This window comes from Micromys minutus (assembly GCF_963924665.1).
Source record: "Micromys minutus genome assembly, chromosome: 23".
Classification (NCBI taxonomy): domain Eukaryota; kingdom Metazoa; phylum Chordata; class Mammalia; order Rodentia; family Muridae; genus Micromys; species Micromys minutus.
Genome location: NC_137958.1, coordinates 44,879,017 through 44,907,000, shown reverse-complemented (window position 1 = coordinate 44,907,000; position 27,984 = coordinate 44,879,017). Strand labels below are relative to the sequence as shown.

Below are 27,984 nucleotides of genomic sequence, written 5' to 3'. Positions count from 1 at the left end.
CGGCTCAGGGCTCCAGATACATATGTAGCAGAGGATGGCCTTATCTGACATCTGTGGGAAGGGGGGCCTTTGGTCCTGTGGTCTTGATGCCCCAGTATAGGTGGCTGCTAGACCAGTGAGGTGGGAGTGGGTGGGTGGGCAGAGCAGCACCCTCATAGAGGCAAAGGGGTGAGGGGAGAGGGGGATGGGATGTTTGTGGAGGGATAACTGGGAAGGGGGATATAATTTGAAATGTAAACAAATAAAATGATTAATTAAAAAGAAAGAATTCCAGTGCCTTCTCATACAAAAACTAAAAAGAACTATGTATTACTAAACTACATTTAAAAGCTTAAGTTCCGGCAGAGACTTTATCCCATGCGTTGCTGAGATGGTGTCAGAGCTGAAGCAACTATGCAGTCAGTCCTGCTCCTCCCTCTCTCGTGTGCGGATCCACTCGACAGCACACCTTCGCCGTTGTCAGTCTTTGTGCGGTTTTAAGACTCTAGCTGAAGAAAAAAGGTAAGGAGCTGGAGAGGTGGCTCGGTGGTTAAGAACGCGAGTTCAGACAGAGGACTGTCATTCGATTCTCAGACATTTACCGGAAGTGGTCAGAACCCCCTGTAGCTCCACCTTCAGGGAATCCAATGCTCTCTTCTGACCTCCATCAGCACCAAGAACTCACGCGACACACCCACACACACTCACATACAGGCAGGGCAGGCAGAACTTACATGCACAGAAAGCGAATAAATAAATCTAACGACGGTGTTAAAAGAGAGACGGTAAAAGATGCTCTCTGACCACAGATAATTACCAGCTAGATATTTATTGATAATACATTAACAGTTGTTTCTAAAATGTAGTATCATTTCGGTGAGGAGGGGAAGATGACAGACGGACTGGAGTCGGAGGGGACAGCGAGTCACGGAAGGTTGAGCGTTACCTGGACGACGAGGTTGACTATGCAGGGCATCAACACTGATGCACAGCGGCTTCAATTGCTAACATTCTACATTATGGAAAAATAACTGAAAAGCCTAAAAACAGTGTTTGGATATGGGTGTAAATACAAAAAATATTTCATTTTTTAGTTAATTCAGTACTATGGTTCAAAAAAATCTATTCCTAAATATATATCATATTTATATCAAGTGATATCTGTACTTAAATATAATTTAATATAGCTAAATATAAACTCATGTTTATGTTTTTATAAAATATGTATAAAAATAGAGTATTTGAAGAATGTGGGTATTCATTCTAAGTAATTGATGGGTAAATAGGTCAAAATAGTTTCATTTTTTTATGGCAATGAACTTGAGGTATTTGTACATTTTATAATCTCAGCTACATCCTGAGTTAACCCTCTTGGCTTCCTTTCCTCATGCCCAAATCATCCTTTAAAACCCACCACAGAACTGAGATTGCCCAACAAAAAATTTGTATAATAAGGAAATTTACCATCCTGTACCTAAAAAGACGGAGGAGAAAGTTTTCAATGCTAGAACTAGGTACACTTCACACTTATACCCCAGTTTGCGTAAAAATACCAGATGCCCACTACCCTAATGTGAACTAAACACATTTTTCCCCAAAGAAGACTATAAACCACATAGTACTATTTGTGGATATATAGGACATGCTTCAAGCTTTTACATTTGAGAATCTGCAATCCTTTGCACAATATCTGAAATGTAACTGTTGTCTTAAATTCAATAGGTCTGTGGGGGCAAGTGAAAGCTTCCTTAGTAACGGCATCCACAAATATACAAACTAACAAACGGGGAACTTTATTTGTCCCACACTTTAAAATTATGCATATCGTCTATTTAGACGGAGCTCCCCGTCTACGCTCACAGTTAGGGGTGGGGGATCTTTGTGGAATGCACAGGGACTCAGAGTTGAACATAACATTGCTTCTTATCGCTCTTGGAGAATCTCTGAATTCTACTGTAGAGAATCACTCCTGTTCTTTCCCTTCCATTGTAGCATTTGACGAGCATAAGAAGAAATGTTTTTCATACGCATTAGATCCACAAAGCTCAAACCACCATAAATACCCCACTTCTCCCGGTAGAGAACTTCAGTGTTATCCTTCCTTGCATGTGGAATGTACCTGCTTCTTCATCATTATTTCATTAGTGAACCTATGGAAAGGAGAACACAGGGCCAGCATTGCCCTATCCCCATGGGCTCCGTTTCTGTATTTCTGTTTACCGTTGCAGTCCAGTGCCTGGGCCCCATCGGCACACTTCGTGATCACAGTTCAAGTGATCTCCGTATAGTTCTGTTCTTCGAGCTGAAACTAATGGATGCTCAAGGTCCCTTGTGAGTGTGGGCAGTCGTGAGAAAAAAATGTGCCATTGCGCTTTTACGAGTTGTGTGCTTTGCTGTGCACGTGTGCACTGGTGAGTGTACAGTCCTTGCAGAGTACAAGGGAGGCACTTTTGGTTCTCGGGTCTGGGTGAAAGGATTCTCTCTAACTGTGAGTTCTGCTCTCCCTCAGGAAGCCGGCTCAGAACTCTGACTCACACACATCCTGCTGAGCAGGATTTCAGCACAAACCTGATTTATCGGGCCTCTGACGTGATACGGTGAGTGAACATTTGCGACAGAATTGTGTTGTTTTAGCTTGCTTTGACTGCTGAAGTATTTCCCCACAATATGGTTCTTGGATCTTTTCATCTTGATAACATGGTGCGGTCTGGCTAACTTTGATTTCACTACCTGCAAATAGAGATCAACAAATTAGGGGTGCAAAAATCACAGATATTTGAACACCACACAGAGCAACAGAACGGACTCTCATGCTTGCCCTGAATTGCTGCCACACAGATGCCTCTAAAGGGCATAGATATGATTTACACAAGAACTAAGGTAATCTGTGTTTCAGAAAAGACCAGAGAGGAAGTTAGGATTTCTGCCACTTCTCAAACCTTGGGTCTTCTGTTGTAGTGCAACCAAGGAGCTGTTCTATATGCTGCCCTATATGTGTGTGTATGTGGTGTGGTGTGTGTGTATGTATGTATGGTGTGTGTGTGTGTGTGTGTGTGTGTGTGTGTGTGTGGTGTGTGTGCATGTCTGTCTGTGTGTATGTGCATGTGTGAGGGTGTATGTGTGTATATGTGTGTGTGAGCATGTGTGTATGTTCATGTGTGTATGTCTATGTGTCTGTGTGTGTGTCTTTGTGTATTTGTGTGTATGTGTGTATGTGGTGTGTGTGTGTGTATGTGTGAGTGTGTCTGTGTGTGAGGGTGTGTGTGTGTGAGTGTGTGTACTCCAGTGTCCGTGTGCACAAGCACATGTGTATTTAAACCAGATGTCGGAGCATATGGTTTGACACTATCTCTCTACAGTAGAGCAGACGCTGTTACGAGTTTCCATGTCTTTGATTCAAACTTGGCACTTTAAGTTTGTCATGGAACAAAATGGCAACTGACGCTATTTTCTGAGAAAATAGAAATACTTTTTTAGCCCTTATCCAAAAGATGATAGTGTTATAGTTAGAAGTTGCATTTCTATGGGCAGTTAGTAAATCATGAAACCTGCAAAAATAGCCTGGGGTGTGTGTGTGTGTGTGTGTGTGTGTGTGTGTTTGTATATGATATATAAATAGATAGCGATATAGATACATATACCTATGCCTCTATTTCAAACATTATTTTGAATAGATTGTATTATAGAGCATGTGTGGAGCCTAAAGAGTTTATAAGCAGAAGTTTCCTTCCCAGCTCTTTCCTCCCTGGGGAAAATGAGACTCAGATGTCTCCTCCCACGTTACCATCTCTTCGCACTTCACCGCTACTTTGCAAATACCTGCTTCATGAGCACATAAGGCTACGGTTTATGTTTACATGTATCCAAATGTCCTGGTGGGAACCTGAATCATTATCTTCTGCCCTTGATCGAACAGAACTCAGTGTTAGAAGTGAAGGGAAGTGAACTAGGGACCCGGAGGGAAATGGGGGAGGGGCGCAGTCCCTGGGACGTGAGTGAGAGACAGAGAATAGAGTGAAGGTATTTGGAAGCTCTTTACAAACTATTAATGACTTAAGAACTTTGCCACCTTTGTCATGGGCTTTGTTCCTTCAGTTCCAGGGGTGCAGGGAAACACTCGCTAATAATAAATGGGAACATATGCTTTCACAGAGACTCCTTATTCTTTTAGGTGATAAGCAATAATTAAGGCGCATATAATTTGACCCCATAAAAGAGAATGCAGTGAAAACAGTTCCTGAAAATGAAACAGGATATTTGGGGAGGGAACCTCATACATTTGGGAATTAAGTATTACAGTTACACATAAACACCATCTAGTTTAGAAGAAATATTGGAATAGAAACTTTGTAAAGATCTGTACCAAAGTGTTAGCAGAGTGACTTTTCAGTACAAGGATTTTATGTGCTTGATTTTAAGATAATGAAAATAAAACAGACATTAGAATTTGAGGGGAAAGTTCCAAGTAGGGTAATGTAAAAGTAATAGTTTTGTTAAACCCTAGGGCATGGACTGCTTTCTATGAAACTCACCACCATGAGAAGTTGGCTTTTTCTTCTATCTGACCCTTAGATTGGGTGACTCTTATGGGCAATGAAAGCATCTACTTGAGGCAGAGTCCCTCTGACCGTGATTTAGAGCTCAGCTTGCCTTTAGGCTTGGGCTGACCTTCAGATCCCAAGGGTAGAGGTCATGCTGCACCCTCTACCTGGAGGTGGTGGTTGTGACAGAACCCCAGCATGGCAGGTCTGAGAGGACTAGAGGACACCAGTGCTTCCTGAAGGCCTTCTGTATATTAGAGGGGAGTATCCTCAACTAATATTAGTGAACAACTCTCTGAAAGTTTATGTGAAGAAACATTGAAGCAAAAATACAGCATGTAACCCGGACACAATGTTATCTGAGTGTTCTGCAGCCAAATTAAAGGCATTTAAAAAAATGTGATTGAATCTTAAGTTTGGCTTCTGCAGTTGCCACCATAGTGTCTATGAGCTAATTACATGCAAAATGAAAACAAGTCTATATCATAACACACAAGGCTATAATGCTTTCAACAACATTTTAATACTTTGGCCTGAAGTATTTGCTATGCTCACGTGAGACTGTAGACAGGGAATCCTGAGGTGCATGCTTCAGGATATTCTGAGATAAAGAAATGTCACCTAAAGGCCATGTCAATGTTTTGCCGTGTCTCAACAGGAAAACTGATGATTTATCTCTGGTTTTAGGGAGTTTGAGGTGGTCTTGAGAAAGAGAGATGGGGTGATGAGTTTACCCAGCAGTGTCTGGAGGCCGGGTTAATCAATGCTCCCAAATCACCAATGTTCCTGTTAGATTCTGTGGGAAATGGACCCAGAATACCCACATTGTTGGTTGGGCCCACCATAGTTACTTCACCTTGCTTTGACTTTGAAAACTATTTTTAGGGAACAATAAAACATGTTTTCAAGCTTAGTTTTTAAAAAGTCATTATTAATTTGATACTGAATCCTGAGTGCAGACAAATAGAGTTATTTGCATCGTGAGTTACCAAAATATATAGAGATACAACAATCCTCTCAAAACTGCTCTTGTGAATTTAACTGAGTTAAATCAATTAAAAACCCTGTGGTCGCATGTGCCACACCACTAGCACATACAATTTAAATCAGGATGGAAAGACACTACCATGTTATGAAATATTTCCTTACAGGAAATTACCAAGGCATTTCGTGGAGATGTGTGATCATTTGCTCTGAAAACCAAATGCATCTCCTGAAAATGATCATATATTCTAAAGCTGAGCTTTCGAAAGGAGAAAGCTTCCCCACAGCCTCTCAGTTAAGAAGAAAACATATTCAAAAGCATCCCTTACAATAGCAAATAGCTAAGTCCACAATGCTCTACTGGCTGCAGGTGAAGAAACCACCAGGAGGCAGATGAGGTGCAAACCAAGGGCGGAACCACTGGGGGGCTTCACAGGTGATGAAAGGGCACTGTGAACTTGGAGGATGCATGCCAACTCCTAAAATACACTCTAAAAATCAACATAGGAAAATAACCGTGATCACTAGAGAACACAGGTACTGGTTGTTGGGGGCTGGGCTTACTGTAGGAGCTGTTCTTCTGCCTTGCCAAAAGGAGGAAAAAAAAAAAAAAAGAAAGAAAGAAAACCTTCTTGTTAGAAGCTTTGCTTCCTTTTCCTTCCCACAGAGTCCTCTCCACTCTGTGTGTGTGTGTGTGTGTGTGTGTGTGTGTGTGTGTGTCCATTCTTATGGTTGAACCCAGGGTCTGGCGCATGCTAAGGACTTGGGGCTCACAGTCTTTAAGTCCCAAGTACAGCTGTGTTTTCTCCCTGTTCATCCTTCAGAGACACAGTTCTTCTGTCCAGTTTTCCTTCTGCCCTTCCAGATAGATTCCAGCCAGCGAGGGATATCTCTCTTAATGCCCTTATAATCCAACATCTAGGGGACAATTCTAATCCTGTCCTCACCCTGATTGTCAACAGGATATTTATACTTAGGATTTGACAAGCCACTCATCTTGAGTCAGGGTTGCTCAGGAGCAGGAGGACAGTATGGATGAAGAGCAGTGTGCTTTACAGAGCCCCATGCTTGCATTGAGAGCTTCGGTTCCACATCGCCTGTAACATGTTCACGGGTAGATATTCTGGCCAGTCTATATGATTTACTAGGGCTAGGAAGCCTTGTGGGGAAACAACCTAAACCATTTCCACTTGACTACTTATAGCTTGCGTCTCATAAAGAAGGCAGCGGCCCGTGCTGTAATAACTCAGTGATCACTGAGCTCCCGGGAGTGGCTTGTTCTAAAGTACACATAAAATCACCCTATCTCACGTCCAGGAGTTGGAGTTCATCATGATGGGGTGGGGCATACTGGAATTTTCGGGGCAACATACTGAATTGAACCCATCTGTGAGTCTCTCCTGCCTTTTCAGAGGTCAGAGGTCTGAAGGCAGTTATTGGGACAAAATCCAGTATTAATCACATACTCAATGTTTGTTACGCTGTCAAGCATATTTTACCTTGTGCCACTATGGTTCTGCCTACATTAAGATAGAAAATGTCTTTCTGGAACGTGATTGTAAAGTTTGGGTTCAAGGGGCCTGCACGATGGCTCAGTGGCGTAGGTGTTTGCCACCAAGCCTGACAATCTGAAATCGAGTCTCCAGAACCTTTGTAATGGAAGGAAAAAGCTGACTTCTGTATATGTGTTCGCTGCTTGATACAGATATGCCACATTCACACATATAAATAAACAAATAAAAATATGATGAAGGCCTTTGAATTATATGGTCTTAAAAATGTAGGTCAATAGCTGAATGTGTACAATATTCAATAGTGAGCTGGAATAAAAACAATGTTTATTCTGCAGATTAAAAAGCATTTTATAGTTTTCTTTTTTCTTCATTGGGTATTTTCTTTACTTACATTTCAAATGTCCCCTTTTCCGGGTTTCCCCTCTGGAGCTCTTCATCCCATCCCCCATCCCCCTACTTCTGAGAGTGTTCTGTCACCCACCTATTCCCTCCCATCTCCCAACTCCAGCATTCCCCTACACTGGGGCATTGAGCCTTCCTGGGGCCAAAGGCCTCTCCTCTCCTTGATGCCCGATAAGGCCATCCTCTGCTACATATGTTGCTGAAATCATGGGTCCCTCTATGTGTTCTCTTTGGGTGGTGGTTTAGTCTCTGGGGGCTCTGGGGGGCCTGGTTGGTTCATACTGTTGTTCTTCCTGTGGGGTTGAAACCCCTATAGTTTTCACTTTTATAGAGAAATAAATTCTAAATTGCTCTCAGTGTTATGTAATCTAGCAACCATAAATGGTGACAGCCCAACACATTTTAAATAAATAGGATTAAAATCAAGAATATAATTTTAAAATGGAGCTGTGGACCAACATTGCAAATGTCCATGGAAGAGTTCTACTTTTATTGCCTATACTTATTTTTAAACTCTTAGAGTGAACACAAATCTATGTAATCCTTTGCAATGAAAAAGAAAAAGAGGAATAAAATAAGGTGGCACTTCATATATAAATACTTAGATTCCCCTCCATATAATACCCACCTTTCAATATTCAGAGTTCTCTGCGCTAGAAAACACATGGGGGAATTCAGATCTGGCCCTACCCTTAAGGGACTATATAAAGACACATGTCTAAGATACTTGAAGTAGGAACAAGAATGAAGTGACTTCAAAGACATTGTCTGGGACTAGCTCTACAAGGTCAGGCACCACGTTTGTTATTCCCCTGTAATGAATAGTCCCTGGGTACATTAAGAGAACCCAGTGCTAATTTATGCTAAGCATGAGAGTCTCTTGACAGGCCTGTTATTTCTTTGAACTTATTTGTAAAAATTAGCATCCAGCCTTCAAACTGCTACACTGTCTCCAAGTGTCAAAATATCATCTTGTTTTACTTCTACTCTCTAAAGTGGAGAAGAAGTAATTTGGGCACATTCTTAAGGGCTGGGAGTGCTATGCCAAAGAAGATGTTTGATACCTGTCTAGTAGAAAAGCTCCTTCCCTTTGATCTTTTTTTTGGAAACCAGCCAATTGGGATCCTCCCAGAATTCAGGGGACCATTTAGGGCTGCTAAGACCCACTGATGTGTCCAGTGTAGTGTACCTTTGGAAGAGGGCAGCTAGTGACACAAATATCAGATTGTTTTTTTGAGCAATGACAATTATCAGTGCAAATTAGCTATTTAGAAAAAAAAATCAGTGAAGGATTTGGTCCTTGAAACTGGGACAAAGGAAGCAGATAATCACGTGCACAGAACACCTCTATCAGGGACTAAATCTTAATTATACACACAAGCACTGCTCTAGTGTGGGTACACAAAAGGTAGGCATGCCTTCCTAGTAAGGGAGAGATTGCATGGTTAGTAATAAGGATACACGTAATGGCACAGGCATATATGCCTTGGCAAATGTTTGAGGTATTTACCTGGGAATATTAACAACAAATCTTTCTTTCTCTTTACTCTAAAGTGAGTCCTTCCACATTTTTTTCTTAGCCTACTTTCTTTATTTCTTTTAGTATTCTTTTTCTCCTTTTATTGGATATTTTCTTTACTTACATTACAAATGTTACCCCCTTTTCGGTTTCCTCTCTGGAATCTCCTATCCTATCCCCCCTTCCCCTGCTTCTATGGGAGTTCTCCCTCACCCACCCACTCACCCACTCCCTCCCACCTCCCTACCTGGGTATTGAGCTTTGACAGGGCCAAGGGCCTCTCCTCCCATTGATGCCCAATAAGTCCATTCTGTGTTACACATGCATCTGGAGCAGGGGTCTCTCCATGTATTCTTTGGATAGTGGTTTAGTCCCTGGGAACTCTGGGGGGTCTGGTTTGTTGATATTGTTGTTGTTTTTCCTATGAGGTTGCAAACCCCTTCAGCTCCTTCAGTCCTTTAACTCCTCCATTGGGTACCCTGTTCTCAGTCCAATGGTTGGCTGTGTGCCTCCACCCCTGTATTATCAGGCTCTGGCAGAGCCTCTCAGGAGACAACTATATCAGTCTCCTGTCAGCATGCACTTCTTGGCATCCGAAATATTGTCTGTGTTTGGTCACTGTATATAGGATGGATCCCTAGGTGGGGCAGTCTCTGGATGGTCTTTCCTTCAGCCTCTGCTCCACACTTTGTCTCCATATTTCCTCCTGTGAGTATTTTGTTCCCCCTTCTAAGAAAGACTTAAGCATCCACACTTTGGTCTTCCTTCTTCTTGGGCTTCATGTAGTCTGTAAATTGTATCTTGGGTATTCCATGCTTTTGGGCTACTATCCAGTTATCAGTGATTGAATACCATGTGTGTTCTTTTGTGACTGGGTTATTTCACTCAGGAGGATATTTTTTTAGTTTCATCCATTTGCCTAAGAATTTCATGAAGTCATTATTTTTAATAGCTGAGTAGTACTTCCATTGTGGAAATGTAACACATTTTTCTGTATCCATTACTCTGTTGAAGGACATCTGGGTTCTACTTTATTTGCTGTTGCGAAGAGTATTTTAAATTCAGAAGATGTAGTGGACAATTGGCCTCCTAAATGTGGCAGCCTATTACCACGATAGCGTTGTTCAATATACAAAATCTTATCATTTGTCATAGTTTATAATAAAGATTTATCATAGCATGATCTAGCTTAGAATATGATATACCCAGGTACAGAGTTCCAATTTTATATGCAGGTCAAAATTACAGTTTTTCAATAGTAATTTTTATGTTAATGGGCTAGCTGTGGTACTTAGGATAATTTGAGAGTGGACACCAAAGTGAAGGGCACATTAAAAAAAAAAAGTCACAGGCAGGCAATAAGTCACTTGCTGCCTCAGTGGAGGGAGAAGAGAGATTTTGTCCCTTGCAGCCCAGAAGTAATTTTTACTTTCCCATATTTTTAATATGTTGAGATATATCTCAGTTTGCAATTATATGTTTTATTTCTGTGTTAATAAAAATGTGGCCATAGAGATATTTTCGAAGGTGTAGAGATGCCAGATTTCAACTTGATTACTTTCGACCTAAAATGTTTAAGACTTTCCAAATGGAAAATTATTTTAAGTTGCACCATGAAACTCACATTGAAATTTTAACTATAAGCACAGGCAGTTTCAACACTCAGAATTGATTTCACATAAACATTCATCAGAATGAACGTCTCCCCACAGCAATTAATAGTTACATCTGAAATAACTTTCAATTTTTCCAAAAGCCAGTGCAGAGAACGCAGGCTTGCTGAGCTGGAAAACCGTCAGGCAGATATGCGACAAGCAAATACCTTTTCTAAAACTGATCTCGACCTGAAGAACCTCCAAGGCACTTTTGATGTGGTTCCAGGTTCAGAGAACAAAATAGAAAACAATCTCTATGGTGCAAGTCTTCCAGAACCGCCCTGGACTGGCTCAGAGAGGCGTTCTGACTGCAAACTTGAATGATGATCGTGGACGAGACTTGAGAGCTCTAAGATGGCCCCACTGCTTTCTCAGGCTAGAAAACGTGCAACTGACCATAGAAAACATGCTGTGAACTTATGAGCGTATACGGCTGATGTACCACTGGTTTACAGCCGCTTGGCATGCCAGCAAGTCTCAAAAGCACCACTAACTAAAGAAACCCAAGAATCCACAGAAACAGGATCAAACGAAAGCAGCCTAAACCATCTAGAAGCTGGTATTTCTAATTCTTACTTCCACCTGGGGACATCACAGCGCTCTGGAAGACAGAAAGAGATGATTCTTTTCTTTCACTCACTCCCCAGGTATTTAATTACGGAACATTTGGAAAAGCTGTGCCGCTTCAAGGGAGTCCAACGTTCAAAAGAGACAAATGCTGAGGACTGGGCACAAGATAGCGTGCTGTTAAGGAGTGACTTGTGTCCTGTTTGGGGTCTTCAGATTCCCAGTGAGCATATTGGTGCTGAATTCCACACCTGCCTTATAATCCTCCTTTTTCAGGGAACTTGACCCACAGCCCAGTTTTCCACCTTCTCCATGCTACATCCCCTAATACCGTCCCACATGTTCTGGTGATCCCTGACCGGACAGTCATTGCTGGTGCTGGTTCATAACTGTAATTTTGCTACTGTGATGAAGCACATTGTAAATATCTGACATTTCTGACGGACTTAGTGGACCCCTGTGAAAGGGTCATGCGACCCCCAGAGGAGTCACAGCGGACGGGTTGAGAATGACTACTACGGGTCTTCAGTGCTGGCTCTGGGAGCCTACCACACTCTAAAGTGAGCAGTTTGGTTATATGGGGTTCCGGATTGTCGTCTGACGCTCACATGTAGCTTCCCAGTGACTCTCCATCCTTAAGCCAGACATCCCTTTAGTCTAAACTGATTCTAAACTGAGTTCCTCCTTTTCCCCAGCTCTGCACATCTCTGGGGTCTTCAGATCCTTTGGACACTAACTCACAGGTGTCAATTTCATTGCTTTCTCTACAGCTTAATATTTAAGAATAAGGCATTGACCTGGGAATGGTATCTCTGGGAATGGTATCTCTGAGAATGGCATCTCTGGGAATGGCATCTCTGGCCTATAATTCCAGTAAGTGGAGGGGAAGGAGGTTGATACGGGAAGATCACCCATAATCAGTTCCAGTTTGGAGTATATAATGAGTTCTAGCAAACCCTGGACTGGAGGGAGTTTCAAAAGCAAATGGATAAACAAGCAAAATAAAACAAAGACTCAGAGACGCTTTGTGGGACAACTGCTAGCTCCCCTGTAGGGGTTTGCTCTGACGACACTGGTCTTCTTTAAGGGACCCCATTTCTTGTCAGGAGACCTCTGAGGGCTAGTTCTGATTGCTGCCCTCCAAGGGGTCGGGGAGCAGGTTCAAGAGCTCTCTCAGGTTTCCACTTTGCCCTTGTGTCCTCTTTTAAGCCTCAGATTAAATTGTTCTTCACCACATCAGTGTTTCCAGTTCAAAGTCTGCAGGTCACCGGTTAGCTATTGTAAGTGTGGCTGTGACCTCCTGTTGGCATGGACCCAGAGGAAGGAGCCGGGGCTGAGCAGGTTTGCAGGGACAGTTGGCGGTGAAGCCTTGGGCAGTCAGCAAGGCGCGGTGCTGAAAGGCTAAGTGCAGCACATGGGAGGCAGAGGCAGGTGTATCTCTGTGAGTTGGAGGCCAACCTGGTCCACAAAGTGAGTCCTAGGGCTGACCGCACTGTGAAACCCTGCCTTGAAAACCAAACCAAACCAAACAACCAGAAAAGAAACAAAAACCACTCAGATAATCAGGAACCAGTGGGTTTCCGCTGGTGTTTCTGTTCCCTAGGCATATGAAATTCTAACTTCTATTGCCTTCTAAGTCACATTCTACAAGATGAGCTTGTTGGGTGAAGTAAAGACCTTTACGTTTTTAGAGTCTCGTTCACAGGAATTCAAGAAAAGAAATATTTGTATACCTCCCAGTTTGACCTGGACCCCATGCATTGATGTTAGGCCTGTTCACTAGGCCTGGTTTTCCAGAATCCACAGTGGGATGTGACTAGTTGTTCTTAAAGTGGACCACACAAGAGAGCATGGTTGTAAAAAAAAAAAAAATTAAGAAAAAAAATCAGGGCTTGCTGTAGTTTCAGATGGTCACCATTTTTTCCATGTCTGATCTGTGTACCATTCCCAGAGCTGGGCTGTGGCCAAGCACTGGCGTGTTCACGGTGTCTCTGCCTCAGAATCGTTACTGATCCCAATAAGTATTTTGGATCTGATTTGTTGACTCTTCGTTTAGAGCAAGATAGCGAGTGGTTATGAAATAATGTGAGAAGAGGCCTTTGGTCCAGGGAGGGCACGTTTGTCCAATGTAGGGGAATGCCAAGGCAATGGGGTGGAGAGGGTGATTAGGAAGGAGTGAGTGCACCTTCCTGAAGACAAGTGGAGGGGGAGGGGCGATGGGAGAGGGGTGAGGGAAGGGGATAGCATTTCAAATGTAAATACAGAGAGTATCTAATGACATAATAAATACATTTCTGCACTCTCCTGCCTCAGCCTCCAGAGTACTGAGGTGAATGGCATGCAAGTTTAAAGTTCAACTTTTTTATTGTAAGGAGGATTTTGAGATCCCACTTAGGACAGAGGGTCCCAAAAGTTAGAGTGCTACCTTTAGTAGAGCATTTTATACCCAATGGTCTTAGAAAGGCGGCAGTCGCCTGGGGCTGATGAATCCGTCCTTACTAGGTAGTGACCTCTAATCTAAATCCATTGTCACTAAGCACTGATCCATCTCTAGACTAATCCTCTTGTAGAAAACAGGAAAATCTGCTCACAGGTAGTGGAATGAGCCCTGGTTATTCTATTCAGAAAGAATTATCTGGGGTCAGTTTCTTAAACAGGGAGGGGAAAGATGGTTCCTAGAACTAGAAACTGGAAGCTATGATAGGGAAGCATGGAAACAATCCGTCACAAGTAAATGACAAAGAAGAGACACACCCCCACCTCCCACCAGTGACTTTGACTTCCTGCCCATCTTGGTGGAGGGAGGCTTTGCTCCAACAGCCTCAATCGTATCTGAATTTTTAACTCCTGATGATTTCTCCCGAGTAAGCAAACATGACACGTCCTTGCCTAAATCCAACAGTGCTCTCCCTTTGTTTCTTCTTTATTGGAAAAAAGGGCCTGTGGAATCCTGTTTTGCCCATCTGTTATCTCTTTACAGTGGGCGGTCCTCTCCTTCCTGCCCTAGTATCTTATAATATGCCTCAATGTCAAGACGGGACCCTCGCCCTGCCATTCACTAAGGATTTGAAGTCTTATCTGAAATGAAGTGTCTACCACATTTCACGTTGCCCGTTCTGATGATTTTGTTTTTTTTGTTTTGTTTTGTTTTGTTTTTTTTTACTCTGCCTTTCCAGGGCACTATCTGTGGAACCGTACAAACTATGCCACGGCTGTCTCTAACCGTCCTCGCTCTACATCTACACGACCATGTTTCCCCAAGTTTTTCCTGGTCTATTTTTTACGGTTTCAACTACTGCCTATTTACCGATGACTCCCAATCCTACCTCCAGTCTCAACCTGCCCCTTGATCTTCATTCCTGCGGATCCCACTGCCCATTCAGAACACCACCTGGATGTCCTACAGGCATCTCAAAGGCAACATGTTGAAAACAGAACTCGTCATCCTTTCCCTAAGCTGATCCCCTTTCAGTTCTTCTTTGTCTCACTTGATGTCTCAGCGCTGTAATCAGTCATGCCAGTTAGGAGTCCCCTTTGATTCATCTCACTCCTTCATTCCACAGATCAAACCTACAGATTATGCTCCGTAAAAATAGCTTCTGTTCGTCCACCTCTGTCTTAGGCTTGTCGCTTCTGCACTCTTTGGAGGAGGTCTTTACCTTTCCTTTATCTGATGTCTGGAAACATTAGCTTGCAGCCCTGCCTCAGCTCTCTCCATACCTCCCCCTCCCTCTTTGGCCATGTGCCCTGATGTTTGAAAATAAATGTATCTATTTTTATTTCATGCACACCAGTGTTTGCCTGCAGCTATGTTGTATGCAACACGTGGGCACGATCTTCTAGTCAAAGAAGGCATCGGGTCCCCTGGAACTGGAGTTTCGGACACTTGTAAACTACCATGTGAGTGCTGGGAATGGTGCACAGGTTCTCTGTGAGAGCCAGGAATATTCTCAAAGACATCTTTCAGTCTCCAGCTGTATGTTTTTCAGACAAAAATATCTCATTCTTGCCTGGAAGACTTGCGGTGGCTTTCCACTTCCTGTAGGTTTGAAGGCTACATTTTCAGCATGATTTGGGTTGTGCCTGTTTTCTGCCAGTTCCTCTTTTTTACGGATGCTCTACCATATCCAGAATTGCTCCTTGTTCTCTTTGACCAGCAGCGTATTTCAGAGTTTCTTCTAGTTCAATGGGGTCAGAATGGCCGATATCCTTGGGTCTTGGCTAGGGCCAGTTTTGCACCGAAATCCAAATAAGCAGGTTTGCAGCTTTTGTTTTTGTTTGTTTATTTTTAAAAGAGGAGTTTCACTTAATCTCAGACCAGGGCCTTTATGCATTTTGCTGTAACTACCATGGCCTCTACATTCATTAACACGATACGCTATATATTATGATATATATAGTGCAGGGTTTTTATAAGTTACATTTTAGTAATATGAGGCTAGGAGCAAATGTGCCTTATTTATTTTTACTTTCTACTGTTTAGCTCAAGAAATGGACTCACTAAACAAATGCTGGGTGATTGCCTCAGAGAATAAACAAGATTGCTATATTTGGAACATAATATAGGGCAAAGAGTATTCATATGTAAACAGGACTTGGTCACCGGCTGTTTGGGTTGTTAACTGGTACAGAAGGACAAACAAACAACTTTAGTTTGTAAATGGCAGTGCAGGCCATACTAATGGGAACAAAAATGAAGAGATGTGAGTCTTGTCTTTGAGGACATATGCATTGTGAGATGTGTTTTGTGTTTTTCCTGTAACACATTCTGCAGCTGATTTCATAACAGTGGTAGAGCCCTAGAGTACTTAAGAACATTTTCTGAAAATATCATCATAGTAATTTATTACAAATACTTATGTTTTGCTACGATAATCCTAAAGAGGTAATAGTGGCATTCACATCTAGGAGGCAACCAACACCTGTGCGACTGGACATAAAGGGCCACTCAACAGGAAGGAAAACATGAAGGTTACTCAAGACAGCCAATCAGTCAACTACCCAGGGCTAGTAGAGTCATGGATCTCAGAGAAGAAGCATATCACAAACACTTTACAAAAACCAGTATAATTCCTAAATGCATTCTAAGTGCCCATCCTTGTACTCATATATAAGCTTCTCTTGGCTGCAGATAGAGATCATTATAAGATGCCAAAGTGGACAAAATGCAAAGAACAACGAATCATGTGGGTACCCTGTCCACACATATTCATCTACACCAAAAGATTAGGGGAAGTCATGGAAGAAGTGGGTGGAAAGATTGTAAGAGCCAGAAGACCAAGAAGTCAACTATTTGATTGTGTTTCCCAGAGATGACAGGGAACCTACACCTATGACCTCAGCAACATAGTTGCTTAAACAAGACCTGAACGTTGACAACACCACCAATAGACACACTAGAGTGGAGAGAGAGAAACATCACAGGGCTCCACCCCTAGACAAAGAACTACTCAAAACTACTACTGGAGAGAGGGAGAGGGAGATGGAGAGAGAGGGGGAGAGAGGGAGAGTGAGAGGGAGGGAGGGAAGGGGGAAGAAGGGGAGAAAGGGAGAATAGGAGAGGGAGAAGTAGAGGGGGTGAGGGGAGAGAGAAAGAGAGAATAAGTCTTCCCCTAGGAATGAGCACCTAATTGGTCTGAGCAAGTGGTCATCCCTAGAATTATGTATATACAACCTTCATTAAAGAGACTTAGCAGGTTGTATTTATACATTTATGCATTTATGTATATGTGATAATACTAATTAGGGGCGAGGGGATTGTAAATTTGGAAGTGAGTGGCGGAGTGTAGGATAGATGGAGGTGTAAAGAGAGGAGAGGGAGGGATAAATGATGCAATTATAATTAGTTTTAAAAAAATTACAAAAAGCAAATTTAAATTCTAGGATATTTTTCACATCAAGTTTGTACAAATTTTATTAGTTTTCTTCCCTCAAAAATTATTTTAGCTTTAGACAGATAAATGTAAGGTGTGTGTGTGTGTGTGTGTGTGTGTGTGTGTGTGTGTGTGTGATGTATATGTACATGTGGGGGAAGTATGGTTTTATTGTGCATATGAATGTGTGTATGTGGTGCTGGAATTGAATCTAGGGTCTCATGCACACTGGGCAAGTGCCAACTTTTCTATCACTGAGTTACATCTTCAGCTCAAAGGTAATTTGTTTATTTTTAGTCCCCGTTGTGTTTAGATGCTAAATCTTGAAATGTGAAGGAGGAATCATAAAAAATTTTCTGAGCTCTATCATGGCATTTGTCCAATGGAGAAAACATTTCTGACAGAACTAACCGCTCTCCTCTTCTCTTCCCTTTCCATGTCTCCATACCGAGGCAACCTGCTGGGTCTCAAGGCAGATCCTTGCTGTTGCCCGAGTCAATGAGAGTCATATTTATCAGATATTAAAGGTATTACATGAGGCCTGCACAACTGATCAGATTAATAGCACCGAGCCATCACTGTGGGTTTGTCCTTTGTGCGGCTAGGTTTGGGCTGATATGTCTGAGTAGCTCCCAGGTTTCTGCTCTTCACGGAAGATGTTTGCTATACAGCGAAAGTGCCATCTGAATTCTGTGTTGGGCAACAGCTTCCAGGATCCTGTTTTTTGTCCCGGATAAACATTGAGAAATTAAGATGCCATTCCCACCCATAAAAAGAAACACCTGCTTTGTCATTCGGCGAGGACTTTCCAGTCAAACTGTATGCACAACCATCTGGAAAGAGTTGATAGGTTTCTGGTGACAGTCTCTTTTCTTGCTGCCTTGACAATGAGGCTTCCCAAGACCTTCGCCTTTGCCCATGACAGGCAGAGTTCACAGGGATCTCTGCAGCAGAGCTCTGGCCATACAGTAATGAGATATTAATTTCTTATTGCAATACTTATATCAACTCCTCAAAAGTGTCCTTCACTGGACACGAGGATTGTTCAGTTGAGTATAAGAAGATAAAACTCCAGCACCAAAGTTATTGATGTTTCTTGTTTCTTTTTTCTATTATTTTCAGGTGAACTTTTTTTTTGCTAGTCTCATAAGACATGAACATAAAGCAAAAGAAGATAATGGAATTTTTACATTTCAATATGTGATACTATAGAAAGACCATAAAATGTCAGTGCCATTGTGAGAGACAGTCTGAGGCACCAGGGCTTCAAAATGCCCATGAAGTATGATCATGTCCATGATCAGGGAGTGAGTTTGAGAAACACGAGCTCTTTAACCCTATGTTCTTGCTACAAAGGCCCACGTTCCTGGAGAGAGATTTGATTGCAATCCTGAGAGCTGGAACATGGACCACAGAACTCGGGAATCAGCCGGTGCCATCTGTGGGGAAGCTCATGGCTTCCCATCAACATGTTAGAGATACTGTCAAGGAAACGCAGTGTATGTGAAGATTGCAGGACAGCATTGCAACCTCAGAAGTGAAATACGTACCTATCATCTTTCCTTTGAAAATTAAAGAGAGTTTCTGCTAGAAGTAATTATTAATATTCTACTGTGGGCGGCTCAAAGAATGTGTGTGTGTGTGTGTGTGTGTTTGTGTGTGTTTATGTATGTGTGTATGTGTATGTGTTTGTATGTATGTGTGTGTATTTGTATGTGTATGTGTGTGTGTTTGTGTGTGTATGTGTTGGTGTGTTTATGTGTCTGTGTTTGTGTGTGGGTGTGTATGTGTGTTTGGGACAGGAGACACATGTAATACAATCATGTGGTAAGGACATCTTCCATTTACAATTGGAGCTGTGTTCTCCACCTTTGGAGGACAATTCCTTGTCAGTCTTTCAGAGCTCTAAGGCAGAAAAAGGAAAGCACAAACCCTTCCTCTAGTGTACTATTTGAAGACACCTTCTATAAACATAAATAAGTAAACATTTTCTAAAAGAGGTTTTAAAATGTATGCTGTTTTTCAGAAGGTCTCATTTTTCCTAGAGTTTGGTGATGATTAGCTTGCTTTTGTGATACACCATGATCCTGGAATGGTTCTCTGTGCTTTGGTTTGTTTTTTTTCCTCCAAACTACTCTGGCTTGTATTTCTAAGCATGTAGTTTTTATAAATAGGATAAGTACTCTATGAGTGATATATTTCCTTGCAGAACTCATTAGTAGACACATGGTGTCCTACAAATTAAAATCTGTTCTGAAATAAAATGGCCAAGTCTCAAGATGATAGTTCAAAACTTAGAAGTTCCTCACTGTGGCTTCTAGCTTTACTTCTCTGAGATTTAGTGTCACTGGTTACTTAAGAAGATGGTGTGCATCTATTAGCAGACCATAAAGAACAGGCACCATCTTAATGGCTTCTGGGTATTGTGAGGATCTGGGGACCAAGATGGAGGGATGTCAGATAAATCAATAAACAGGATCAGAAATAAAACTGCCATCTTACTAGTCAACTGACTGAATGTATTCTGGATTCTAATAGGAACCCATCGGAAAAAACAAAAGGAGTAAACCAGGGCATGATGGGAAGGTAGATTGGGATGCCCTTCCTTCGAATGCCAGCAGAGCCTCTGGGAACTTCATTCACACAAAGGTTAACAAGGGGGCTCAGATTCCAAGTGTGGTGCAGCTGCTTCTACTGAACTGAAGTATTCCCTCAACCATCCACAACCCTGAGTTTTCCATGTCTGCTCACTGACTTTGAATGCTTCATGTCACAAAGCTGGTGGTCACTTAGTCTCCTTCTCATATAGTTTTTCTTATTTGGAAACAACACAGGCAATACATTAAAGGTACTAGAAGAACAAGCAAGCACCAAAGCCAGCAGCCCAAAGCGATGCAGCTCTGAGAGCTGCACAGATACCTCGTGGAAGTGGCATCCGCAGCTACCCTGCAGGAATTCTTTGTGTCGTCCCATTGTGATGGTGAACGTGTCCACTACTTCATAGCCATAGCTTTTGGCAGTTTCCAGGATGCTCAGGTTTTCCTTATATAAGTCCCGCACTTCACTCTGGATTGGCAAGCAGGAGACATGGGGTTTTTACTAATAGGATTATTTTCTGCTCTAGTAACTCAGACAATTTGTAAATAGCATCTTCTTTTTTTTTTTTTTTCTCCAAGATTGGTTGTATTGGAGATGAGTTCCATATCAGTTTTTAAAATGAAAACGTGTCCTATTTCTTCCCAAAACATCAGCATAACCTTTTATGTATGTATGATACAACAAGAAATATTTATAGAAATACATAGTTTTGAATTTTTCCCTTACCTAAAGACAATTAAGTGTATTGCCCATAAATGTATTTAAAATTTTCAAATTGAAGACTTATATTCGACATACCACAAGGCAGACCTTCATTTACTTGGGTTCTCATTCAATTAAACCACTTGAATCTTAGCTCGTGCCTGATTTTTCTTTAGCTTCTTGCTAAGGACAGAATGAGAGGGAACATAGTGTGTGGTCTGTGCTTATAAAACAGTGTTCTAACTGGAGAAATGGGTATGTCCATAGCTAATAAATCCTTTATTGGGGGAAACACAGCTTCACTGGCAGAAGAAGTGATACAGCTGTACCACAACAGCCCCAGAGAAGACTCGAGAACAGTTCTGAGCGAGGCTTGCTCCTTGGAGGAGGCCTGTGGTTTGGGGGAAGCAGTAAAACCAGGGAGGGTTCCAGCGGCTGCCCCTCTGGGTCCAGCTGTGCTTTCCTCCTTTCCTACTACTGTGTTGCTGGCAATGGTGCAATCTGGCTGAAGTTCTAGTTGAAGTCCAGCCTTTCCAGGAGGAACAGCATCACCAACAACGCTAACTCAAAGACCTTCCCATAACCTGGTTCAGTTTCTCAAACCAGCCCTCCAATCTGAGACTCTCCCTCCGGAGTCCGGCCTACTTGTTCCTCTTTTCATATCAGACACCTGTTCAACTCAGTCCTCAACACGTTGGCTCTTCAGTGGCTACACTGTGGAAACTGAATGGAATTCTTTGGAGAGCAGTGCAAATGCTTCCGGTCTACTCTGCAGACCTTCCCTCTATCCTTTCTACACATTTTGAAAGCACATCCTCTAACACCATTAATCCTGCCAATTAACACAAGGAAAGAGTCACCATCCCCTGCCTATTTCTGAAAGGTAATTGAAGTGCTTGATTTTTCTTTTCACTAGAAAAGGCAAAACCCCAGCAAGATAAAAGAGGTGGTATGCAGCAACATGGTATGTTTTCCTGTTGTCTCTGACGAGTACTTAACCTCTCACTCAATGAAGAGCATTTTCTTTAAGAGAATGTCACTGAATAGAGGAACCTCATAAAGAGCTGGGCCCCAGAGGAAGTGACACTAAAGTTGACACTTGACAGGTGTTTGGAAATTACCCAAGTGAGGAGGTGGCAGGGACTATGATCCATGAAACCAAAGCATTGGCATAAGTGACTGGGAGTCACCGAGAGCACCCCACACTTGGTGTCTGTGTACACACAACCCTCTTCTCATGTGCATGCATATGCATGCTCTGCTGGGAAGGAATGAGTCTACACAGCAAGTCAGAGGCCCCTCCTGAACAGTTATGAGAATAGTCACGGTGTGCAGAATCACTGGTCATGGTACCCTGCCCCTTTCTGTTTTCTGTCTGTCTTCTTCCCAGCCTCTGTCTTCACTGTGTGTAAAGACCGATGGGCTCTGAGGGCAGCTGGAATCTCAGCACAGCGTCCACAACAGAGCAAGTGGAGAGGACACACCTCCTATGACGAACGGATGGGAGCGAACAGCCTCAATGTGAATGAAGGTCACAAGGACTAGTGGCTGTGAGGAACAATGTAATCACAGGGATGTCTGGAAGGACAAGGTGCTCTTTGAGTCTCTGGAAAGAGTGGCAGCCTTTGAGTAACCCTAAAAAGGCTCCGACTCCTAACTTACAGCATAGAACTAACCAAGTCCCCTCTCTTGATCTGCAACTGTCCTAAACTCTTCTGTTGCCTAGAAGCGGATGTCTCAACTTGCTTTAAGTTATCCAAGCCCAAGATGTCCTCATTATGCTGGTTTGGGAGTGTTAAAATTGGCTACGGCTCTCCCGTACGATAGGACGTCTAGCATCCAGAAGGCAAAGGTTCCCGGAAGGAAAGGGGGAGCCCGTGGTTGGTCCTTGAAAAAGCTGGAAGGGCTCATCGCAGACCCAGAAAGTGCTCTTAGCCTGCTTACATATTAAATGGACAATATGCTGGTGAACCGTGACTCGGACCTTGCGTACACACTTGGGCCGGTCTCTGGCTTGAGTAAGAACAGCTGCTTCTCTGACCTACAGGTATCTTTTGTTTCTGTGCTAATTTGTGGATAGCCAACTAGGGAGAAAACAATGGTAACACACACACACACACACACACACACACTATTCTGTTCCCAAGAGATTCACTGATATTGACAATTTCATTTGTGGTTTAGCATGAATCTGAAGAAGGGAAACTCTCCTAGTATAACTTCTAAAGCTTTTTGTCTATGCATTCAGAGCTGTTTAGTACAGCTTGGTTTTTTGTTTTGTTTTCTTTTTCTTTCTTGAATGAAGCACATTATTTATAGCACATTGATGGGCCACAATTTCCTGGTCTGCAGGAACTGTCAGGATGCATTTGGAATCATATTGGGCTTTATTTTTATGGAGGATGATGGCAATTGTAGAATGCCTGTTAGAACCTTTGCTATCAGGGATCCTTTGCTATCCAGGGATCCTGAATTCATGCAGCCTAAGAAGAAATAACCTTACCTGTGTTAAGAAATGCACTCCATCCACCGGCAGGTGAAAGCCAATCCCCAAAGTTTTGATGATCACTAGGATATTCAGCAAATTTTCCCTGAATAAAATGATGAGAATTTTAAAGTCACAGATGTGCAATGCATTTCTACATGACATATGACATAAACATATATGACAAGTTTCTTTTAGAATGTGATCATTTGTATACCGGAATAAATTTCTATTTTATTGATTTGTCATATAGTAGGATTTTTCTGTAGACAGAATTTTTGTGCTAATGGATATTATTCAATAATGATAATAGTTTGCCTTAAATATATTAATTACTTTGTTTTATCTGAAGAGTCACTGATATAGCAGTGAGAATGTTTTAGTCATTATTAGAACTTTCAATATACAGGTCTGTTTGTTCAGAAGTGAGCTCTTACCCTGTAGAACTGTCTGATGTGAACTCACTATCTAACCTCTTACGTTCACCTCATGACTGTGCGAATTACAGGTATGTGCTACCACACCTGACTAGAAAATATGTTTTGATCTTGGAGAAAGTTTAAATTAGAATGCTAAAGATCCCTGATTAGATAAAAAAACATTTTGAAGTGTAAAATTTGCCTTTAGATTTTTAACTTTTTTTTATGCGTCTCAAGTATATAAGAATGGCCTTTATTCCTTGGATTAAGAGGTTGCAAATTATACTTTTTATTTATTTATTTATTTATTTGAACAACTTTATTTTAAAAAACAAAGATAAATGTACAGATTTTAAGCATTTTTGCATAAAAGTATACAAATACATTTTTGTCAGTACTTGTTTTTATTTTTAAAGGTTTGATAGTGTGCATTAAAATCTTACTAGTTACAATGAGCATAAAGTACATGTAAAAAAAGATGTAACCTGGAATTAGTCAAAGTTTTCTTGGTGTGTAAAGATTAAGCATAATGGTTTTTCATTTTCAGTTTTTTTTTTTTTCTTGAACTTCATATAGTCTGTGAGTTGTTTCTGGGGTGTTCAGAGCTTTCAGGTGTTAGTATCCAATTATCAGTGACTGCATATTATATCTGTTCTTTTGTGACTGCGATATCTCATTCAGGATGATATTCTCTAGATGCATCCATTTTCTTAAGAATTTCATATAGTCAAGGGACTATATTTTATATTGTTTCTGATAGCTGAGTAAACAAAAATTATGTAAATATATCACAATTTTTGTATCCATTCATCTACTGAAGGACATCTGGGTTCTTTCCAGCTTCTGGCTATTATAAATAGGGCTGCTATGAACATTGTGGTGCATGTATCTTTGTTGTATGTTGGAGCTTCTCTGGGGTACATGCCCAGAAGTGGAATAGCTGGGTCTTCAGGTAGTACCATGTCCAATTTTCTGAGGAACCACCAGACTGATTTCCAGAGTGGTTGTACCAGCTTACAACCCCACCAACAGTGGAGAAGTGTTCCTCTTTCTCCACATCCTTGCCAGCATCTACTGTCATCTGAATTTTTGATCTTAGCCATTCTGACTGGTGTGAGGTAGAATCTCAGGGTTGTTTTGATTTGCATTTCCCTGATGGCTAAGGATGTCGAGCAGACAGGATTTTTAACTTTAAAACCTAAACCTGCCCTTTCAATAAACCCTGGATGGAGTTTTGTTAGGAAAGTGGTCCCTTCAAAGAAAAGATGAGCACATTGATGACAGTGGTAACAGAGTTACCTCTTTAAAACCTTGTGAATAATTTGCAGGTGATTGGAATTAAGCCACTGGACACCACCAACAACCAATACCGTCTGGTCAGTATTCTCTAGGGGCTGTGATCTGAAATCCAGAAAGAAAAACAACACATGTTGCTTTAGAACAGATGGTAAACATTTTAACTGGATTGCCTCACATTTCAATGAACCATGTCTGGCTTCCTGATCACAAGACTTCCTTGTCATGTTCAGCCACATTTGTGGGCATCTAAGCTTTTCAGCACATTTGATAGACTGTGTGCAATTTTGACCACACAATGCTGGCGTTTTGCCGCTCATAGCAGTTCCATTGTACCTTTGCAAGAGATGTTCAAGGGCTTTCTCAAATGCTGGTCTCAGTGAAGGGCTTATCCAGAACTGGGGATAGTAGGAGTAACTGATGGGGGTCTTCCCGCCGTTGACGGTGGGGTACAGCTTAGTGCCATGAAGCTTCTGCCATTCCTGGAGCGTCTCATTCAGTCTCTCGATTAGATAGTACATCATCCCTCTGTTGGTGGAATCTCCTATGAACAGAATCTGTAAAGAGGACATAGCCATCACTAAGTCAGGTGTTTCACATGGAATGTAATAAAAAGATTTTATTAGGTTCTCACATAATCACACATCGAATTGAAGGATAGCCTTCAATAGCATCACCCTTGATGTCCCTGTCATAACATCTCCCAAACATGTTATTTATTTCTTCCATATTTTTAGTAATGACGTCATCTCCTAGTTGACTGATTAATGTGTGGAACTTTCATTTCGTGTTATTTCCAAATTTTTCTATCTCCATTATATCCATCACATCCTTATATTCATTTAATCGGGTAGCAAGATTTACTGAAATAAAGATGCATGTCACACTAGAGGAATCTTGGGATACTTAGGATTTTCAAGGTACATGCAAGCTCAGAACTCACTGAAATAGAAAGTATGCCGTTACTTAAAAAAAAAGAAATAGAGAAAGTAACACAGGATGGGGGCTCTTTCTGGGCAGTATTTCCCACCCCCCTTGGCATGTCCCAGTGACATTTATTTTTCAGTAAAGTCATCCTGGCAGAACAGCCCAGCCAGCCTCAGGCTTGTCTACCTCAAAGCTGTACTGTTATCAACACACCACTCACAGTTTTTCTTTTTGCACACTCCAGTTCACTCAGTGTTCCCTCATTTGAAAACCCGAGATTGTACTCACTCACCATCGCCTGCACAGTCAGTTCTGAACTTTTTGGGATCAGCTAACCGTGACTGAGACTTTATTGCTTTATAGTTTCTGTTCTGTGGAGATTGTCGCAGATGGGAATCTGAGACCCGGGAAGACTGGGGTCATAAATCTAGGAAATAGTGAACACCAGACTCAAAACCAGGTTCTGTGACTCCAAGTGCAGGTCAGTGGCCCGCCTGCTCATGGCTTCCTATCAGGGGGCAAGACTTGGGCTTTCTCATGGAACATGATTTGTATTTTACAACATCTGTTTTTTCCCTTGTGCTAATCTGTCTGCCTTGAGAGTTTCTCCCTGTATGATCGTGCCTGTCAGGTGACAAAGGTCACAGAGGCCTCCCCTGGGGTCCCAGCCAGAGCGACTCTCTACATTCTGCAAGTCCATTCAATTTTAATGTCGTTGTAGATTTCATCAAAGGCTACGCAACATTATGGCTATTTGCACGGGTGTCATTTCTACTGCATCCTATCGGGGGCATTTGAAAGGTGAGTTTTAAAGGCTGCTTTCCCTCACAACACCACACACACATGTGAAAAGTGCTGAGTAACTTGTATGTAATATGACTTTCACCATAGACAATATGCTTTGGATGTTTCTGGATAAGATGGAGCTCAGTTGTGGGTTTGAGATTCAGTTCGTGTCTTAGTGATGCATGTTTGTCCTCTACTACACTTGGAAGAGCACACACTGCCACCAGAGAATTTACTAAGAACCTACAAAGGCTTACATTTCCACCATGTGCTGAAGAACCTCTGCGAGGAAGTCCAGAAAGCTGCTCTAGATGCAATACTATCATCATAAACGTGCTTGCTAAGCAGAAGAACACAGCAGACCGCTCCCTCTCCACAACTGATGCTCTCCGTCAAATTTCATTGAGTGATAAGATTCTAGCACAATAAAGCAGTGAAATAAATCCAACTGATTCTTGCTAGATTTTGCATTTAGTTTTAAGGTCTAAGTTTTTGATTAAAGTAAAAAAAAAATATGTTTAGCGGTAGAGATTGAGCCCTGGTCCTCACTCACACTGGGTAAACATTCTGTCGCTGAACTATGTCTCGAGTTCCGTCTTTACTTTCCATTGTGAGACAGGGTCTGTGCTGCCCAGGTTGGCCTCGAACTGACTGTGGTGGCCTAGGCATGCCTTGAGATTGTGACCCTATTGACTAAGCCTAATCAGATGGCTGGGGTTACAGGTTTGTGGCACCAGGTTCAAGAGACTTCTTATCTCAAGAGGATTTTTTTTCTTACAATTTTATTAAAAAAAAACAGAGATACATGTACAGATTGTTAAAAGCATTTAAGAGTAAATATATGTGAATATGTTTTTGTCAGTACTGATTTTTTTTTTAAAGATTTGATAGTACTACCTGAAGCCCCAGTTATTCCACTTCTGGGCATATACCCTAAAGATGCTCAAGAGGACTTTTGAGCCACCAGGAAAATTCTTTAGGAAGCAGTGATGATTTGCCTCCTGTATTCATTTACAGCGGCTTTTAAACCCCAGACAGAGCAGCTTCAACAACAGAAATGTTTCATAAACATTTCTGGAAGCTAGAAATAGACATCCAAGGCGCTGACAAGATTGTTTCCTTCTGGAGGACTCGTCAACTGGCGGATGATTGTCTTCCCTGTCTGTCCATGGTCTTCCTCTGGAGGACTCGTCAACTGGCGGATGATTGTCTTCCCTGTCTGTCCATGGTCTTCCTCTGGAGGACTCGTCAACTGGCGGATGATTGTCTTCCCTGTCTGTCCATGGTCTTCCTCTGGAGGACTCGTCAACTGGCAGATGATTGTCTTCCCTGTCTGTCCATGGTCTTCCTCTATACATTTGTGTCCTAATCTCTCATGTGGACTCTGGCCATACTGGATTTGGTACCTCATTTTATCCTATTTGCCACTTTAATTGTCTTATGTCTGAACTTTCTGGGTTATTAGTTCTTAGAAGTTCAGCATATGAAATTGGTGGCGATGGTACAATTCAACTCTGAACACTAAGTTAAGACTCCCTGAGATACAACCTTTTGTTGTTATTTTGTTAAGATAGGGTCTTTAATTCACGATCATTCTGCCTTACCCTCTCAAATGCTAAATAAAGGTCTTTCATTGTTTCTTTTGATTCCTGTTCTGAAGTTAGTTCTTCCCAGGAAGTGAGCCTTGGACCAAGTATCCAAGCACTCGGGAGTTATACTGTGGATTACGGAGAGATG

General features: G+C 41.9%; 1 protein-coding gene across 4 annotated transcripts in view; it reads right to left on the bottom strand.

Moving 5' to 3' along the window:
* CPED1 (cadherin like and PC-esterase domain containing 1) overlaps nucleotides 1-27,984 on the bottom strand; it is a 288,777-nt gene that overhangs the window by 37,199 nt on the left and 223,594 nt on the right. For 2 of the 4 annotated variants that reach the window (XM_080936442.1, XM_080936443.1), the window contains exons 18-22: nucleotides 24,871-25,091; nucleotides 24,538-24,639; nucleotides 22,838-22,925; nucleotides 19,954-20,100; nucleotides 2,548-2,709 (exon numbers count right to left, since the gene is read on the bottom strand). In XM_080936442.1, coding sequence (XP_080792568.1) covers nucleotides 2,548-2,709; nucleotides 19,954-20,100; nucleotides 22,838-22,925; nucleotides 24,538-24,639; nucleotides 24,871-25,091 — 720 coding nt within the window. Of the gene's footprint in view, nucleotides 1-808; nucleotides 2,710-19,953; nucleotides 20,101-22,837; nucleotides 22,926-24,537; nucleotides 24,640-24,870; nucleotides 25,092-27,984 lie in introns of those variants that run through there. The other 2 variants (XM_080936441.1, XM_080936444.1) reach the window with 2 other exon arrangements.